Source organism: Helianthus annuus, chromosome 1 (assembly GCF_002127325.2).
Source record: "Helianthus annuus cultivar XRQ/B chromosome 1, HanXRQr2.0-SUNRISE, whole genome shotgun sequence".
Lineage (NCBI taxonomy): Eukaryota > Viridiplantae > Streptophyta > Magnoliopsida > Asterales > Asteraceae > Helianthus > Helianthus annuus.
The window spans coordinates 36,165,059-36,184,744 of NC_035433.2; the positions used below are offsets into that span (position 1 = coordinate 36,165,059).

General features: G+C 38.3%; 1 protein-coding gene across 1 annotated transcript; it reads right to left on the reverse strand.

Annotated features, from left to right (window-relative positions):
* Window positions 1–14,989: 14,989 nt before the first annotated feature.
* LOC110933150 (WAS/WASL-interacting protein family member 1-like) lies at window positions 14,990–18,836 on the reverse strand. Its single transcript, XM_022176404.1, has 2 exons — window positions 18,762–18,836; window positions 14,990–15,733 (listed from the first exon to the last, which is right to left on the reverse strand). Exons 1-2 carry the CDS (start codon window positions 18,834–18,836, stop codon window positions 14,990–14,992), a joined length of 819 nt encoding a protein of 272 aa, XP_022032096.1.
* Window positions 18,837–19,686: the final 850 nt, after the last annotated feature.

Below are 19,686 nucleotides of genomic sequence, written 5' to 3' on the forward strand. Positions count from 1 at the left end.
GGACACGGGGCGTGTTCAGACTCTGTTTCTTCTCCTTTGCCTTGGGAGGTGCCGTTGAGGGTCCGGGCAGTCCACTTTTGTTCCTTTTCTTGTATTTTATGGTAGAATTAGTTGTCTTTTTGATTCTTTTGTGATTTTGAGCTCATTTCATCCTGAAAATACAAAAGGAAGACAAAAACACTCTTTTTCCAACATTAGTACTTAAAAAGGGTTAGTTTTATGCCTTAATTGATGTGATTTATATGTTGCATTTTACACACATCAAGCGTCTCGACATATGACAGGGAAGACTGCATTGTTGTATGATGTGAAGAATATCAACGGAGGATATGTTAGTTTTGCGGGTAATCAAGGAGGAAGGATTATTGGTGAAAGAACGTTATCCAACGGGATTGTGACGTTTGAGAGAGTTAACTACATTGCTGAACTGGAGAATAATCTGCTGAGTATCTCGCAGATCTGTGACAGGATGTATACCACTCACTTCACTGATAAAGAATGTTTGATCTTGAAGCCAGGATTTGTTATCCCTGAGGAATGGATTATCATGAGGGCACCAAGAGTTAATGATCTGTACGTGTTGGATATGAGTGTAGCTACTACAACCACGGGTCAGGCTCATTGTTTTGTGTCCAGAGCAACTGAAAAAGAATCGAGATTGTGGCACCGAAAGATGGGGCATATACATCTTAGAAAAATGAATCACTTGGTGCACAATGATTTGGTTACAGGAGTTCATGTCAAAGGTTTTCATCTGGAAGGGGAGTGCATTAGTTGTGTTAAAGGCAAGCAGAAGAAAAAGTCACACCCTACAAAGCAAGTCAATTCAGTCTCAAGAACCCTAGAGAGGCTTCACATGGATTTGTTTGGTCCGGTGAATGTCAAGAGTATTACGGGAGATAAATATTGTCTTGTGGTTACTGATGATTATTCCAGATTTTCGTGTGTTTCTTTCTTGAAGACGAAAGACGAAACGTTTGACAGTTTGATGGCGTTGTTCAAGAAGATTGAGAATCTGTACCAAAGGCGTATCAAAAGAATTTGAAGTGATAATGGTACTGAATTCAAGAACAGCAAGATGGAAGAATTTTGTGATGAAAGAGGTATTTTGCATGAGTTTAGTGCTCCATACACTCCGCAGCAGAATGGAGTCGCAGAACGCAAAAATCGAACACTAATCGAGACGGCTAGAACTGTGCTCGCAGATTCAAAGTTACCAATTAATTTTTGGGCTGAAGCTGTTTCCGCCGCATGCTATACGCTCAACAGAGTTCTCACTGTCAAAAAGTTCAACAAAACATGCTTTTAGTTTATCAATAACCGCAAACCTAATTTGAAGTATCTTGAATCGTTCGGGTCACCCTGTACTGTTCTAGAGCCTTATGGAAAGTTTGGTCTGAAGTGAATTGAGGGTATATTTGTTGGATATTCAAGTCCTTCGCGTCGTGTCTTTTTTCCAAGTGTGAAGCGGATTATTGATGCTGCAAATGTTGAATGTCAAGGTTATACTATGCCGCCACAAAATCCTGGAGATTCATGGCGTTATCATTATGACAAGTTGTGGGATTCGTTTGATATGAGAGAAGAAGAAGAAGAAGAAGAAGAAGAAGAAGAAGAAGAAGAAGATTTCTTTGATGAGTTGGATATTTTGCGTGAGTACGAGTCACAGCAAAGGTTCCCAGCTGAGTATTCGAGGCGACCACGGGAAACTTCAGATGATGATAAAGCAGGTCTGAGTAATGCTGGTGAACACGATGATGTCCAACAAAATGAAGTTGCTCAAGATAATCAGTCGGATCAGAATGATAATCAAGAATCTGAGAACATGCCGATCTTTGATCATGGAGATTCAGATTCTGAGGGGGAGCAGAGTCAGGATTTAAGTCAAATAAACCAAATGAGTGAACAAGGTGCAAATCAAAATGTTACTAATTTGGAAGGCGATGTGGATGTTCCAAGCGAAGCAATGCCACGAACACTTTCATATCATCCAGTGGAGTTGATCATAGGAGAATTGCAAACAGGCGTTCGCACAAGACGTCAAATTGACCAGGGCCTTACATGTTTTTATTCTACAGTAGCACCTTTACAAACTGAATTTTCATTAAGTTGTTTTATTTCGCAGATCGAACCAAGAACTTACAAAGAGGCGCTTACTAAAGACTCTTGGGTCATTGCGATGCAAGAAGAGTTGAGTCAGTTTGAAAAGTTGGGAGTGTGGAAGCTAGTGGATTTGTCGGATGGTCATAGAAAAATCAATACGAAATGGGTATTTAAGTGTAAGAGAGACGACAGGGGAGTTGTTGTAAGGAACAAAGCTCGACTCGTTGTTCAGGGCTTTAGTTAACAGGAGGGGATTGATTTTACCGAAGTCTATGCTCCTGTGGCACGACTAGAGGCAATCAGAATTTTCCTTGCATTTGCGTCTTGGAAGAACTTCAAAGTATATTAGTTAGATGTAAAATCGGCGTTTCTTTATGGGAAGGTTAAAGAGGAGGTTTATGTCGGTCAGCCGCCGGGCTTTACTGACCCAATCCACAAAAACAAGGTCTACTTATTGGACAAAGCGTTGTATGGTTTACACCAGGCCCCGAGAGCTTGGTACGAGACTTTGTCTCAACACCTACTAGCCAACAGCTTCATACGTGGAAAAGTGGATGCCACTCTCTTCACTAAAGAGGTCGACGGTTATCTTCTGATAGTTCAAATTTATGTAGACGATATAATATTTGGGTCGAAAAATGAGAATCTATCCAAAAAATTAGAAATGTCATCAATGGGGGAGATGAAATTCTTTCTGGGTCTACAAGTTGAACAACTACCTGAGGGAATCTTCATTCACCAGAAGAAGTACGTGCATGATATTCTAGAGAAATTTGGGATGTCAAGTTCTACTCCAGCTGCTACCCCTCTTGCAACAAATCATGGGATTCACCCAGATCTCACCGGAGACAGGGCTGATGAAACGTTTTATCGATCCATGATAGGTTCTTTGATGTACCTAACAGCTTCACGTCCTGATATCATGTACCCAACGTGCCTCGCAGCAAGATATCAATCTAACCCGAGAGCTTCGCATATGATTATTGTGAAGAGGATATTACGCTACCTGAAAGGAACTCCTTCATTGGGGTTGTGGTATCCTAGGAAAGGCGATTTTACGCTCGAAGGGTATTCCGATTCGGATTTCGGATGCTGCAAAGTCAATACAAAATCAACGACTGCAGGATGCCAGTTCTTTGGACCTCGGTTAGTCACCTGGCAGTGTAAGAAACAAACGTCTGTGGCGCTATCTACATGTGAAGCGGAGTATGTTTCTGCTAGCAGTTGCTGCTCTCAGATCCTGTGGATACAGCAACAGATGCGCGACTACGGTTTGCAGTTTCTTAACACACCTCTTTTTGTTGATAATGAGGCCGCAATAAATATAACAAAGAACCCAGTACATCACGCTAAAACTAAACATATAGAAATTCGACATCACTTTATTCGCGATTGTTTCGAGAAAAAGTTGATACGAATCGAGAAAATCCACACTGACGAACAAAAAGCTGATTTACATACCAAAGCTTTTGATAAAAATCGGTTTAAATATTTGTTAAAGCTGAACGGTACGAAGCTTCTTTCGGTGTCGGATGGCATTATTGGCGTTGATGAGAGTACTGTTGTGGATGAAGATGAGAAACAATCTGCAATGGTTTGTCGATTTTTTACTTGTTTTAGTATTTAGGGGGAGTAGATGTAAATAGTTTATTTTCAGAAAATACAAAAACAGTAAAAAATGCAAAAATACAAAAACATGATAAAATTTCAAAATCCAAAAACAATAGAAAACTGAAAAAGAGCTTGTGTAAAAAGGGAAAATGATAGTACATCGGCTAGACAATTACTGTATGCTAAAGAATTGTAAAGATTAAATGAGTTAAACAATCTTACCGATGATGTGTCGATAGGTTTTCGCACATTTAGTAGATTTATTTGGGAAATAAACCTAAAATTTCAAACTTGCGAAATTAATGGGGAACACTACTTGGATATATAGGTAACCCCTGAAATCTCGTTTGAAAGGTCTCGTATTCTGAGATACTAGGTCTTTATACTCAGTGATATCTGGGGTATTATTCCAGGACTTTTGCTGAATGGAAGTTCTGACCTAGTCCCCGAATAATACTTTCTACATTGCTTGAAATATAGCATCGCCCTCAGCAAGCTGATGAAACAATAAAATTGATAGTCGCTGCTGTTGTAACTAAAAGATCCTCTAAAGGGGACACCGAAAGGTCGAAGCCGTCATCTCTCTGCGTATACGGAAGTATCGACCTGAGCTCTCACGGCCCTCACATTTAACCCCTTACAGATATCATCTGTGGTATACTCACCTGTAAGACTGAATATTTGGGATTCTGGATACGGGAGTATATTCAAGAGGTGGGACACATGAATGAGCTAAGTTCTTAAGACATCTAATTCGTATCCTGAGTAAATTGAAATTTGTGTGAAAATTTAAGATGGATCAGTATATCGACAATCGAGGTGAATTGTTTAAGTCTGAGTATGAAATGAATCTTAACGGTACTTGTAATTTGTCTGAAAAGCTGATATGATTCCCTGACACGCTCACCAAAAATATGTTTGTAAATAGTTTAATTTCTTTACTTTCTGCAATTTAAGTTTCTGTATTTCATTTCTTAGTTTAGAACACTTTGTTAAAATCCAAAAAGATTTTATTTCTTTTGACAAACCAAAGTGGAGAGTTAATCATTGTATTCTTGAAGATTGAAGCAGATGCAGGAAAAGTTCTGAGCTAAAGAATGAGGAGAGCTTACATTGACAGAGTTTGAGTGATTTACAAGTTAAAACAAGTTCATTAGTTTGATGCTTGTTACATTTTTCAGAAAATGTTTGAAAATGTTTTACAAAATCAGTCTGTTTTGTCTAAAGATCATCCAAGGTCATTAAATTGGACTTGGTAGATTAATTAAGTAATCAGGGTCATTAACTTGGACCTGAATACTTGAGTGGATTTCTAGAACTGATAGATTGTGTGTTTTTGTGAAAAGATAAGTTTGTAATGTTATTGTTTGAGACACAGGTTTTGGACTTCATTATTCCCACGAGAGTTAATTGTCAAAGCTTGAACCAGATCAAGACCTCAGATTCTAGCATACTGAGAGGGGGAGTCTGTGATAGGGGGAGTCTGGATCAACAGTCGAAGGGGAAGTTTGAAGATAGAGCCAGGAAGTGATTCTGAACCTGTGAAGATAGAGTTTTTACGATGAAAAGACAGAGTTAGAGAAAAGACCAAGACTGAAGACTCGGAGCCGAATACTTCGTCAACATCCAAGGGGGAGTTTGTTGGTGCACTGAATGTTTGTTGACTACGTCTGTATTGAGTCTTAGGTCTACATAGGTTGTACGGAGTCGAAAAACAGGATTTGAGATGTTAGAGGTGATTTCGCTCATAATGACATATGTGTCATTAGAAGCGAAATCAGTTCATGGAATTTCGCTCATATGTACATTGTTAGTAGGAGTTTCGCTCTTGAGGACACATGGTGATTTCGCTCATGCTGTTTGGAGCGAAATCAGGCATGCTATATATACCAAGTCATGTGTTCTCATTTGTAACCATTGGAGCGAAATCAGGTCATGCTATAGGTGTCGAAACTCTGTCAAAATTTACTCAGAAAGCATTAATAGAGAAGGAAATTGAAAGGAAAAGTTGTTGTTACTTTGTCTACACTGATTCCACCTTTGTACACGAAGATGAACTGCCTTAACTGACTATTTAGGGTCATTCAACGGTCCAACAAGCATCATCCTTCTTTGACTCATGATGTTTAGAAGGTGGCTTACTATGAGCCTCAGAACGAGTCTTAGGGTGTGATTTGGAATGGGGTACTGACAAGGTCTTGCTATGTGTACGACTTAATTCCCTAAGCTGCCTATCCACGGCTTTAGCAACAGCACTATCGATTAATGCTCGAAGTTCATCCCCAGTTATATTGATCCTGGTAGTATCATGATTTTCCAAAGGGTGATTGTTGACTTCCTCAGATTCTGCCATGTAGCTTGATTGCTACATTAAATAATGATAATAATTTATTCAAAAGTCTATAACAGTACTATCATTCTTGATGATTTATTAACCACGGTATTAATGAACCATATTGGTTAATTTGTTAAGCATATATATATATATATATTCACGATTTTTATTTTACTTATCCTCAGTTTAATTAAAATATAATAATGGCACGAAAAGCCAAGTCACGAGGACAAATTTAAATTATAAACCAAGATCTTATAGGATCGTGTTTTATAAATTTAAAACTTGACTAACATGTAAAAAGGGGCTTAAAATATACTTAATTCCATATACACACCAACCCGCATCAAGTGTTAACATGTTTTCAGATGTTAACAAGGATCTGAATCTTAATAAGGAACTATCATCATGGCCCTGTCTTAAAATGACACATGGGCTAGGTTTTGCCTTTAAGATTTTATTTAATAATGGCAGATCTTATAAAAGGAATGATATTTTTATTTATTTCATATATTATATTCATACATATGATGACAAAATGAAATTTTAAATTCAACATTCCACTAATAATTAAAAGGGTACATAATTGCCCTAAACGGGACTTTAACAGAAATAACTTGCCCACGTAGGGGCTAAACAGAAATATAAGTCCTCGCAGGGACTAAGTACATAAATAGATATCCACGCAGGGACTTAATTAAAATTGAAAATACAAACAAACAAGCAAACAAGGAATTCAAAAATCCCTCTTGCTCTTTCCCTTGACTAAATTTGCCAAACCCTTAAGAAATCCCCGGTGGCTTCTACGCTCTTCTCGAACCTCACGCTCCACCTGACTCAACCTTTGAAGAATCTCCTGCAGCTTGGGTGGTTGAATCTGCGGCGGCTGCTGTTACTGTGGAGGTTGAGGAGGTGGCGGGTATTCGTACCCATAGGCCGGGTACCCAGTCTGATATGGGGCTCCATAGGGCCCCTCGGGATGAAGAGCATTGTAGTTCGCCGCTACAAGGAATGGGTCAACTTCGGCATAGTTGTAGTTAGTATGGGCTGGCTGCGCAAAAGGGTTATATGTCGTTGTATCGGCGTAAGAAGGAATCGGGTTATCATAACCCATTGGTGGTGGTTCGACTGGCGCAGAGTCCACCTCATAAACGGGGTTTGAAGGCCCACCCATCTGCGGGTTGTTAGGATCCGAGGCTGACATGACTGTGCTTGTTTGTGATGTTTAAACAAATCAAATAGATATAAACATTTTAAGTGCAGCGGAAATGGATAACAAACTTTGTAAACACAATAAAAGGAGAATATAGTTTGGTAAACAATTGCTTTTTCATAGAGTCGAAAGATTACATTAAAGCAAAAGATTACAATGCAAGCTTACAGACTAAACTCCCCCTCAGCCTGATACTCCAGAGTTGGTTGCACAAGATGACAGGATTGAATTAAGGAGAAGAACTCACTCAAAACGAATCAAATATAACAGTACAGAGTACTGTTATATTTATAGGCAAACCAAACTACTGATGTACTACAACTGACGTCACCATGAAAGTGACTTCTAACAGCCTAACAACCTATAGACACTGATTTATACAAAACTACTGATGTCTAACAACTGATAGATAATACAATACAAACCAAGTCTAACACTGTTCACGTTCCACTGTTGTAGCCTAAGCACTGATTACTTGATTCATCAGTGCTTTCTTCAAAGATGATCAGTCTTTGAATGAGCAGTGCTTGGATCTTCAGCAGTACTTAAGAGACAGCAGTAGATAGAGCTCATTGTTTTTCTTCTAGCAGTCTTTAGTTGTTCCATCAGTGTTTGGTTCATCGGTTGTTCTTCTGAGCAGTGTTTAGAGTGTATCAGCAGATAGATAACCACTGTCAAGGGGAGAGCTTAGTGTAAACTTCTGCTTATTTTGAATCCACTGTTGTGACCAGGTTTTGGCTTTACATTATCTGTTCCTCTGGTAGGGTTCAATCCCAACAATCTCCCCCTGGAACAGATAATGCCAAAACCTGTCATTATTCTGGATCTTTATTCTTTATCAGTAGTTCCTTTGCTTTTCTTTTAAAATCTTCTTCAAACTCTTTGGAACTTAAATCATCCTCATCCCTGCACAGTATAAGCTCAAGGAGATCTTGTAGATCTTCAACACTTAGCCCTAGTGCTTGATTCCTTGATATATGCCTCACTTCTCCATTGGTTCTGATCAGAGTCAATACGTGGGTCTTTTGATCAGAGAGCCACTTTAGTATTTTAAAACCAAATGGGTTTCCTGGGAGAGGTTTATTGACAGATGAACATAAAGTGTTTGGCCTAGAGAAGAAGTGTAGAGCAGTATCATGAGGTTCAGACACTCGTGTGAATGCTTTTTCAATAATCTCATTTCCTGCCGCTAGATCTGCTTCAACTTCTTTGTCATACAGCTCACTGTTTGTGACATCTGCTGATGACTTTTGACTTACCACTTTGACCCTTTTGGCAAGGTTTTGTAGTTTTGCTAATCTTTCTTTGTCTGAAGCTATTTTCTTGATAGCTTCTTCAATCTGATCAGCTTCTTTGTTCTCTTCTTCTCCAGCAGACAGCATTTTCTTCCTTTCTTTTCTTAACTCTGTGACAAAAGCTTCTGCTGTGCTGATCTGTGTTTCAAAGGTCTTGACTTGCTCCTGTAGCTTTTTGTAGTTGGACTTTTTAGGAGTGTCAGAAGCTTTCAACCTCTGCTTCTCAAGCCTTTCATAAGCTTCATCCGTTTGCTGCTTTGACCATTTTGCTATGGCATCTGCAGTATCCACCTTTCCATCCACCAACTCCTGCTTCTTTCTATTATGCTCGGAAATAAGATCAGCTATGAATTTGTTGTGTTTATTCCAATTTGGAGCTGTCTTTTTCTTCCGTGGATCAAGGATAATCTTTTCAATTCTTTTAGCCTCATGCTTTAGTGCAATGATTGGCCAGTCTTGGAATTCTGTTTCTTCAGCAGGATAAAACTTTTCTTTCATTATGTATGCAAGATATTATTTTCTTAATTCATTTCGTTTTTCTGCTTCAGGGAATAAACTTGACATTTCTCTGTTCAGATCACTTGCATATTCTTCCATTAGTTTGACTTTGTTGAGCAGGAATTCCCTTCTTTCCAAAACGGCTTCATCACCTTGATCCTTGCATTCAACTTTGTCTCTTATCCTTGCTTGTCTTGCTTTCATTTCAAGATACTCATCCAAGTTTTCTGGAATTATGAAACCTATGAGAGAAGCAAATTTCCTTTTTGTAGGATAATCTTCAGTGTAGAACTGTTTCATCTCATTTTTCACAGCTTCTAATTCCAATGGATGTTTAGCAGCAACAGGATCATACTTTTCATCAGTAGCCTGTGTTGTTTCTCTTTTTCTTTTGTGAGACTTTGGAGGTTGTGGTGTTGGAATGAGATCAGTGGTGGATGTTTGACTAACAGTGGTTGAAACAACTGGTGTTTCAACCGCTGTTGTCATTACAACTGTTGATATGTCAGCAGATGTCTTCTGCTTTTGAGCAGGGGATGGAAGATGTGAGATAATATTTGATGGTGGTGATGGTGGTGGTGACTCATCATTAGGAATGAAAACCCTTCTCCTTTTTAATGGAGGAGAGGCTGGTGATGTTTTGGGTGGATCAGTGGTTTGAGATTGGATAGCAGTGGTTTGTGACTGTGACTAACTGACAATAGTTGAAACAACTGGTGTTTCAACCACTGTTGTCATTACAATAGATGTTGTAACATCTGCTGTCTTCTGCTTTATGGCAGGAGGCAGTGGTGGTGATATGATTGTAGATGATGATGGTGGAACAGTGGTTGTGATGGCATGTGATAGAGTAGTGTGTGTTGGAGGTGTGTGTGTTGATGATATGGCAGCTGTTTGGCTACTGACAGCAGTTTTTGTAACTACTGATGTATCAGCTGTTTGATTTGAAGATTTTGTATCAGCTGTTTTTGTAACTGCTGATGTATCTTCTGGTTCAATATACATCCCATCTTCAATTCCTTTCTTTCTCAACTTGATTTTCTCCCCCTTTTTGGCATTATCTGCAAGGGGTGTATTCATGAAGAGGATTGAGGATGGAGCTTTTCCACTTTGGGCAGTCTTTTGTATACTAGCTTTTATAGCCTTGATGTCTGCTTGAGTGTCTTTGAACCTTGATTCCACCATGTTGGTCAGCATTTGTACTTGAATAGCATGCTTTTTATCAACCATGTGTTGCTGTTTTTCAACCATTGGTTGGAAAATATCCCAAAGCTCATTTGCAGCGAATGCATGTTGTGCAGGTGCTTGAGCAGGAACAGCAGTAGCCTGTGCTTTCTGAGCTTTTAAAATCTCTTGCACCATATCTTTAATCTCAGCAACTGAATCTTCAAGTTTGTCAACTCTTTTCGTCAATTCCTGATATTTTGAATCATCACCTACATTTGTAGGATCATCTGAATCCCCACCAGTGGTGGTTGTACCAATGTGTGACTTTGGAACAGAGTCCCAAAAATCATCCATTGATGCCCCTTTTTCTTGGTACTGGGGACTTCTTTCTTCAGCACTCGATAAACCTTTGATGGTACCAGTGGTTAAAGTTAACTCACTGGTGGTTACCGAAGTTGCCATGGAAGAAATTGCCTTCAAGGGAGTCTTATTGATGTAACAACTATCCAACTGAAGATCTGTTGATCCATCAGTTGTAGTTGCTGCTCCACTTGAACTACCACCGAGATTTACTTGTAACTCAGCGGTTTAACCTCCTCAGCTGTTGCTGGGATAGCAGAGGTATAAGCATCAGACCCAGTCACTTGTGGAGGTATATTCTCAGTAATGGGTGATAGATAGGAACTGGTTTGTGTCTGTGCAATATCAACTGCACGCAACAGGGGTATTATTGATTGTGGCATTATGATTAGTGAGGGTATGGGTGTTGAAAGAGACATGTCCTTGGGATCAGGACTGTGGAAGATAGATCCGAGTGGATCAAGAGCTTCATAATTTGGTGTCCCTGTGGTTACAACCTGATCCTTTTGTGAGGATGCAGGAGGAGTTTGAGGCTGGGGTTGAGATCTTTCTTCCAACTGCTATGAGGAAGTAGCAGCAGTGGTTATTGGTGACTTTTGTGCTGTCACTGGCATTATCTCTGGGATCTCATCTTCTAGATATGCCTTTGATTTGGGTTTGGTGGGTTTTCTGGATGTTTTTCTTTTTATCTTTTTGGTGGCAGGTGTGGGTTTCAAAGCAGTGGGTGTGCTACTTTGATCACCTGGAGCAGTGGCTCAGCAGAGGTTGCCTGAGGGTCAGTGGCAGTTTCTAAAATCTGCTCAGGCTCTTTTGCTTTTAATTTTATTGGTGCCATCATTCTTGAAAATGTTTCAATTGTTAAGCTTTTTATTTGAAAATGGGCACCTTGTTTGGGCAAATTTTCATCCTCTTTTTCAAATTTTTGTGTAAAGTAATAACTCAGAAATCTTGGAAAAAGAAGAAATGGTTTGCTGTCAACATTTTTTACCAAGTCATTGAAGATTTCCTGGGAATAGTTGTAATCTTTATTGTTTAAAATAGCGTATCCCAGGCATTGAATCTTCATTGGTATTTCATTAAACGTTGTTGTTTTATTAGATACACAGCTTAAAAGTGTGTGGAATAAAAAACTTGGTGCAGATGGAAAATAACCTTTTTGTAAGGTATCTACCTTTGATTGTTCTGCATACCCTCTTTTCAGAAAATCAGCTTTTAACTCGGTTTTATCAAAAGAAGTTTTACCTTTCAGATTATCGAGTTTGAAGACCTCTGAGATGGATTTTGGGGTGATTTGAAATGCTTTACCCTGTATCGATGAGTTAATGGCTACCACTTTTCCGTCTTGTTTTTCAAGATTTGCGTTTTTCCAAAACTCATTCTGGGTTTGCAAGTGTATGGGAGCATCTACTGTCAACAAAGTTTTGTACTTTGATGCAGATATTGTATCAATGATGGAGTCGAAGGTGTGGTTATCGGTAGGTTTTATGAGGAGACCCACGTAGTTATGGGGTGATTTATCTGGGATTTCAAAGATTTCTTCGGTCGTTTGAGCGACCTCTTTTGAAGATGATGGTGATTTTGGTTTAGATTTTGATTTTGATTTGGACTTCGTCATTTTTTATGAAGAAGAATCGGAGAGTATTTTGAGAAGAAGGGTTGGAAACTGCTTTGAGAAGAGAACTTTGGAATTCAATTCGACAGTAAAACCCTGTTTGGGGATAATCAGGGTTTTATATTAGGGAAAATGTAAATGCTGATGTGGCAGCGGTTATAATGATCTGACGGCTAAAAACTGACCACGTGCCAACCCCTGATGGAATGATAAGCAATGGAGGACAGTTGTTTTGACAACCACTGATGGATCAGGCATCAGTAGTTACAACGGTAATGAAATGAAGCAGTGGGTATATCAGTGGATGGAACAATGATTTTAAACATCAGTGTTTTTGAAGAGCAGAGGTTGACTATCAGCAGTGGACAGACTTTAGAGAACAGATGTTGAGACACAACAGCATTTTGGGTGCAACAGTGGTAGAAAATAGAATAAAAACTTTTATTTCAACAACTGATAGTGCAGCAGTGTTTTAACTTTTGACAAATAATGTTAGCATCTGCTTGTTTAGATGTAGAAACTGATTTTGTCTTATGAAAGCACATTATCTTATCTAACATCTATTGAGCTCCAGAGGTGCTATTCTTAACAAAATACATTTTAGATGTATGTTATCAAGATTAAATTGCCAGCAGTTATCTAAAGGAATTTTGTTCTAGGTTTTGCCAAATGTCCATTATTCCAGACAGTGGTTTAGTAACCCAGATGATGAAGACATTTCTACTAGAGCTACTCATTTTGTGTCTAATTACTTGAACTAGAACATGAGTATCTCAGTAGTTCAAAATTAATTTGCAATCAATTTATGATCTGTGAACCAAACTTGAGCTTAACATGACCCTGATATATGTTCCATTTCCTTTTGACCAGATTCAGGATAGTAATTTCACACAATAATAAGACAATTACATCCTGACCAGAGATGAACTTTTACTATCAAAAATGAGTAAAAGTACAAAATATATTTTATAAAAAGTAATATATATCTGGTTTTATTAAGAAGAAAAACACCTTAGAGAAAAATTAAAGGAAGTTTTGAAAATCAGCAAAAGGATCTGACAGCTTTACAAATATGTTCATGATCATATCAATCTCAAGTTATTTTGACCATTGGCTAGGGTCATTTTCTTGTCAATTGATTGTAAATTCTTCTTTTAAGGACAATCACTGGAGATGCTGTAGTTACCTGAACAATTCCTGAATTGATGAAAGCACACAGTTGCATTCTGACCACTGTTTGCCCAATTTTGACCTCAGAAGTGTTTTATGCTTATACTCTTTTCCTTTTGGATTCAAAGGTTTTGAGATAACCACACTTTGAGATTTGTTTATTTTTCCCTTTTTGCCCTTCCCATTCATAAGTATGGAAATACTCACTGAGATGGAAACTTAATCCAGAATCATTTTGAAATAATGTTTTGAGAGATCTGACCACATTTGTGCATGTTTTATTACCAGATCTCACATTACATATGATTTGGACTGTTTTGACACCTTATTTTCTTAATGTGTTTTGACAAAGTTGATTTGGTCCTTTTGAGGATTCTCAACCTGCCTTTGGGCACATAAGAAATTTTGACTAAAGCTTTATTTCCCTCTTTCATGTTAGCAGAGCATCTGTGTTTAGATGAACATAGATATTTGCTAATCTGAGGTACATGCTTTAGTGTAAATATGAAATCATCACAAATTCCATAACAATAGTTGATATCAATTTTGAAAGAGGATGAACATACCATATTTACCAGATAAGTTTTCAGATCTGGAAACTATGAGTGATTTATAAATGACATCATCAGTTGTATGAGATTTGTGAATCTTATGACATCTTGGTTGATTTACAGAGCTTTTTGAGTCATCATTTTGAACATGAGTTCTCGTTACTCTGTTTTTCAACTGAAATACAACCAACCTTAGTATCAATGAATTGTGAGCTGAACTATTATGTCAAATTGATGGTTAGATCAAATTTGACTGTCCAAGCTCTGATACCAATTGTTAGGATCCGAGGCTGACATGACTGTGCTTGTTTGTGATGTTTAAACAAATCAAATAGATATAAACATTTTAAGTGCAGCGGAAATGGATAACAAACTTTGTAAACACAATCAAAGGAGAATATAGTTTGGTAAACAATTGCTTTTTCATAGAGTCGAAAGATTACATTAAAGCAAAAGATTACAATGCAAGCTTACAGACTAAACTCCCCCTCAGCCTGATACTCCAGAGTTGGTTGCACAAGATGAAAGGATTGAATTGAGGAGAAGAACTCACTCAAAACGAATCAAATATAACAGTACAGAGTACTGTTATATTTATAGGCAAACCAAACTACTGATGTACTACAACTGACGTCACCATGAAAGTGACTTCTAACAGCCTAACAACCTATAGACACTGATCTATACAAAACTACTGATGTCTAACAACTGATAGATAATACAATACAAACCAAGTCTAACACTGTTCACATTCCACTGTTGTAGCCTAAGCACTGATTACTTGATTCATCAGTGCTTTCTTCAAAAGGTGATCAGTCTTTGAATGAGCAGTGCTTGGATCTTCAGCAGTACTTAAGAGACAGCAGTAGATAGAGCTCAGTGTTTTTCTTCTAGCAGCCTTTAGTTGTTCCATCAGTGTTTGGTTCATCAGTTGTTCTTCTGAGCAGTGTTTAGAGTGTATCAGCAGATAGATAACCACTGTCAAGGGGAGAGCTTAGTGTAAACTTCTGATTATTTTGAATCCACTGTTGTGACCAGGTTTTGGCTTTACATTATCTGTTCCTCTGGTAGGGTTCAATCCCAACACGGGTCTTCATACATTGGCGGGTAGCGACTGCCACTGGACATCCGTGCATTTGATCTTCTCCGCCTTGGTGGCTCCGGAGGCGGCTGCTGCTCTGGCGGCGGTGGCGGTGGAGTAACTGCCTGGAAACGAGAATCCTCAGAGGGATCCTGCTGCTGCTGAGGTGCTGGGCTATAGGAGGGAGTAAACACCCAATCATATTGGGCAAATCTTGCCTCATAGCTGTCTGGACCACGATAAGGTGATCCATGAAAAGATGACTCATCCGAAATCTCGATGGGGTGAGTAGGTGTCCCAGATGGAGGTTCGGCGGGATCCGGATCATCATCCATCTCCATGTCCTGAGCTCCAGGGAAATGGTCTTCTGGGCCCAATGGGTTATGACCCATAGGTTCTTCAATCTGATTTTTCAGGTTAAACCGGCTCTGGAAATATGGGGTCGGGTCTTGAAACGCATGGTACGACCCCGACCGCTGCAGTGGTAGGTATGAGTGATGAGAATTATTGGGCTCGTTCTCCGATTGCAGCCCAAAAGAGTGATGGTACGAAGGCGAAGAGCTTAGCGAGACTGAACGCCTTGCGGGCTCTAAGTATGTCCTCCAATCTTCCTGGGGACTAGTGCTCATTGTTACTGATGGAGTTCGCCGGTGAGAAGGTCCAGCTTCATGATCATGGTTGGTGAATGGCGCCTTGCCTCGTCCTCCTCTTCTGAATCGTGGCGGCATTTTCTGTTCCTGTCAACCAAACAAAAGAAACAACCAAGAAAACAATAAAGGGCAAAATAAAGATTTATGATTAGTCCTAAGTCCTTTGCCTAGACTCGGAAGTCAAGGAATGTGCAACTGTGTCATTGATATTAAACACAAAAGACTAGTGTTTAATTCACTCAATGTTGGCTCTGATACCAACCTGTCACACCCCGATATTTTCACGTATTACCTGTGGGCCCGGTGGGGAGTATTGTGACGTAGTTGATATCATCATAGTCAATATTCACAGTTCAATGCACAGCGGAAGTCTAAAAGTAATAATATTACAAACTAAATGAAAGTAACAAGAGTATTACAAACGGAATGTAAAGGATCCACAGGCGGATCAAAATAAAAGATGATAATTGTTCAACAGATTTTAAGTGACAAGGCTTGCAAGACTCTTATTCATTCACTCAGGAGTAGCCAGCCTATTCCGTCTAGTACCTGCACTTTAGCCTTTTTGGAAAATACGTCAGTTTACACTGGTAAATACAATTAACTAACACTTTTGAAAATGTTTTAAGAAAATTGGTTTAAATGCACAAGGCACAAATAATCTTTTATAACTTGGGATAATTATTTAAATATAAACTTGTTAAAGAATTACATGTTTATTATACGTTCAATAGCCCGGGTTGAATACCGGGTTAAAGATTAATAGACACACCACATAATATATCCCACAGCGAGTTATTCTCGAACAGGTGGGTACATTATTTTACATACGCACCGGCAGGTGTATGCCTACACCCCGTGCTTAAGTCGTGGCCATTTCAATGAATGAGCCGAGGATATCCAGGACATGGTCATTAACCCCCCAAAGGCTTAGAATTAACAAAACAGATTAAATGGGTTATCTCAATAATTTAACCTTCATACGATTAAAAATTCAATACCCGACCAAGCGGTATTTTATATACCGTGCCCCAAGCCCGTATAAGGGAAAATAAGTTAAAAGTATTTACCTGAGCAAATTATACAAATTTATCCCAGCCGTGTACAATTGGCAAATGCAGATATCTTTTACTAGGCTCCTAAATCTGGAACGAAGGTTTTAACAACCTATTAGATTCCTAACGGGTCTTACTTAAGTCTAAACTTAGACCGGTTAGTTTTAAAGGAAGATATACGGTTCAAAATGCAAGATTAAGCGAAGACCGGATTAGAATGTGGTTTAGACCCGACAAGTTTGAAGACTTGTATAATATGGGTAAACTAAACACATTCTGGATTTTAAGATAAAAATGATAAGGTTTTACCCGTTTCGGTCAATTTATAGTCACATAAATCGCACCGAACGCGAAAAATGCATAACGGGTAACCAAAAGAGTCATATACAGGTTTCACAAGTTAATATGGCTTAAATATGTTGTGATATCAGTAGGATACGTTCCATTATGCCCAAAACGAATTTAAACTCAATTTAAGCCCCGTAGGGGTATTTTGGTCATTTTAAAGGTTATAAAAGAGATTAAATATTAATCTGAGGTTCAGGTCTGAAGTGATCAGTAAAAATAATTATTTTTGCAGGTCATATCAGTAGGGTATTGCCTATATGTGAAATTTATCATTTATAACCAAATTATGCACCGTAGGGGCATTTTGGTAATTCCACATAAGCTTTAAAGGTCAAATTTGGAAATCTGAGTTTAAAACTTTTGCTTACGGTTAAATTATAAAAAATTACTTAAAACATCAGCAGGCATCAAGTCTTATATGCCAAAAATAGTTTTAACCCATACTATGCTTTTTAAACGCGTAAAAGTCGGTTTTAAGCGATTTTCGGGTTATAATAGGAAATCTGAGTTTTTGATCAGTTTATAAGGTTCAAAATATTTTATTTATTATATAAAATCAGTAGCAAAAAGTTTGGTATCAAAATGTTATGTAAAACTCATTTTATTAGCAAAAAGGGTATAACTGACAATTACCGAATCAAAGCTAGAACCCTATGTTATGATCAGTTTAAAAATAAATAAAAATCTTCAAAAATCCCAAAATATTATATTACATTAGTGGGTAAAAAGTTTGGTGTCAAAATTTGGGTTTAGATAAGCTTTATGCTAATAATGTCGTTTAATTAATAAAAAGCTTTCAAATTACGATATTGAGCATAACTCCTAATTTAGACCTCAAACTGATGTCAAATTGTTAGGACATGTTTATAAATTAGTAACAAAGTTTTTTGTCCTCTCACATTTTCAAAAATCTCATTTTAAGGTCAAAAGGGCATAATGGTCAATATTTAAGCAATTAACGGAAACATGCAAATGAATCGGATTAATTAGGAACCAAGTTGTATAACCTCAGAGGATTATACTAACCTATAAGCTGGTCCTAATGGAACTCTAAGGCATTTCTAAACTAAACTAAATCGGGTCAGAACTGAAAGTCAAAGAAAAAGTCTTCTTTTGCGACTTTCGGTTCCGAACCGATCCTAAACTCGGAATTGTCGGGTTGAACATGCTTAGATATGTTCTTACATTAATTACCAAGTTATTTTAGTGTTAAAACAGGTCCCATAGCTTCTACATTGCTAATTATGAATTTATTTGCAAAATAGCTTTCTGTTGACTTTTTAATATAAAGTTTGACCCGACAATTGACCAAGTTAGAGTGATAATCAGAGGGTGCCCTTTTAAGGGTTTATTACCCACATAATTACCAACTCATAGCCACTTTCAATTCGAAAAATGACTGGACCATTAGTGATTAAACACTAAGTCAAAGCTTAATTACGACGGCTTTGACTTTTGGTCATTAAGCTAATAAAACATGAACTAGGAAGGCTAAGAACACTCACAATGGTCCTTAGCACGAATTAAAAGCTGATGGAAGCTTGCTTGAAGTCCAGAGAGCTCCAGAGAAGGTTTAGAAATGTCTTTGAAGTGAGCAAGTGAAGTGTTGCAACAAGAGTTCAATATATAGGAAATTTAATTGCACAAGATCAATCCAACAAGGTCTATAGGTGATTCCTGATCATCACAGGTGTCCCCTATGCATGAAATACCACTGGTGCAGCCCCTGGAATCGAAAACAAGGCTTCTAAGGCGGTGGAACAGGCTGCACAAGCAGCTGTCCTCATCTTTAGTCGTTGGCAACTTCTACGCAGGCCGTGTAGACTCTTAAGGAGTCTTACGCGGGCCGCATGGCTCCTGTCTGACCGGAAATCAACTTTCAATAATGGCATTTTTAGTCCCTGGTCCTTCTAAACTTGTTTTAACTTGCGTTTATTGCACTTTTAACCCTTAAACTTGATTTTTATGGGTCTTGAATCTTCAAACCTTCAACAATAGGCCTTCGGTTAGTTACGAGGTCACCCGAATGGTCTTAAATTGCGACGTTGACGCTTTTAACCCTTATTTCTTGGAATTAACACCTTGATCATATAAATACGTCGAAACTCCTCGAATTTAATATCCGTTATTCTTCGGATCAAAATAAATTGTCACAATGTTTTTGGGATTGTTAAAAGGTTACTCAGAGGTAACTTTAACATCTTGACACTTTTAACCCCTATGCTTTACAAGATCCTTATTTTTAAACACAAACGAATTTCAATGTTCGATCAGTTATTCATTTAAGAATACGAACGTCATGTGAGGCCAATGAAAGGCACAAAATGGCATGTTGACATTTTGGATCTCTTTATTAACATATTTACATTGTTTGACAACTTCAGTCCCTCTTAATCAAATTCTTACACCTTTAAAGTCCATGACACGTGTCTTTATTATATTGGTCGTGATTTTACGAGGTGTTACATCCTCACCCCTTTAAAAGAAATCTCGACCTCGAGATTTACTGAAATAAATGAGGATACTTCTGTTTCATTGTGGACCCAACCTCCCACGTGTACTCGGGACCTCTACGGGCATCCCATTTAATCTTTACAATCGGTACGTGCTTCTTCTGAAGCTTCTTGACCTGTCGAT

Excerpts from the sequence above, each read along its gene's own strand:
- LOC110933150 (XM_022176404.1), bottom strand. The coding sequence starts at position 18,836 with ATGAGGACAGCTGCTTGTGCAGCCTGTTCCACCGCCTTAGAAGCCTTG. Across the intron at positions 15,734-18,761 it reads TTCCAGGGGCTGCACCAGTG|GAACAGAAAATGCCGCCACG; the intron begins GTATTTCATGCA and ends TTTGGTTGACAG.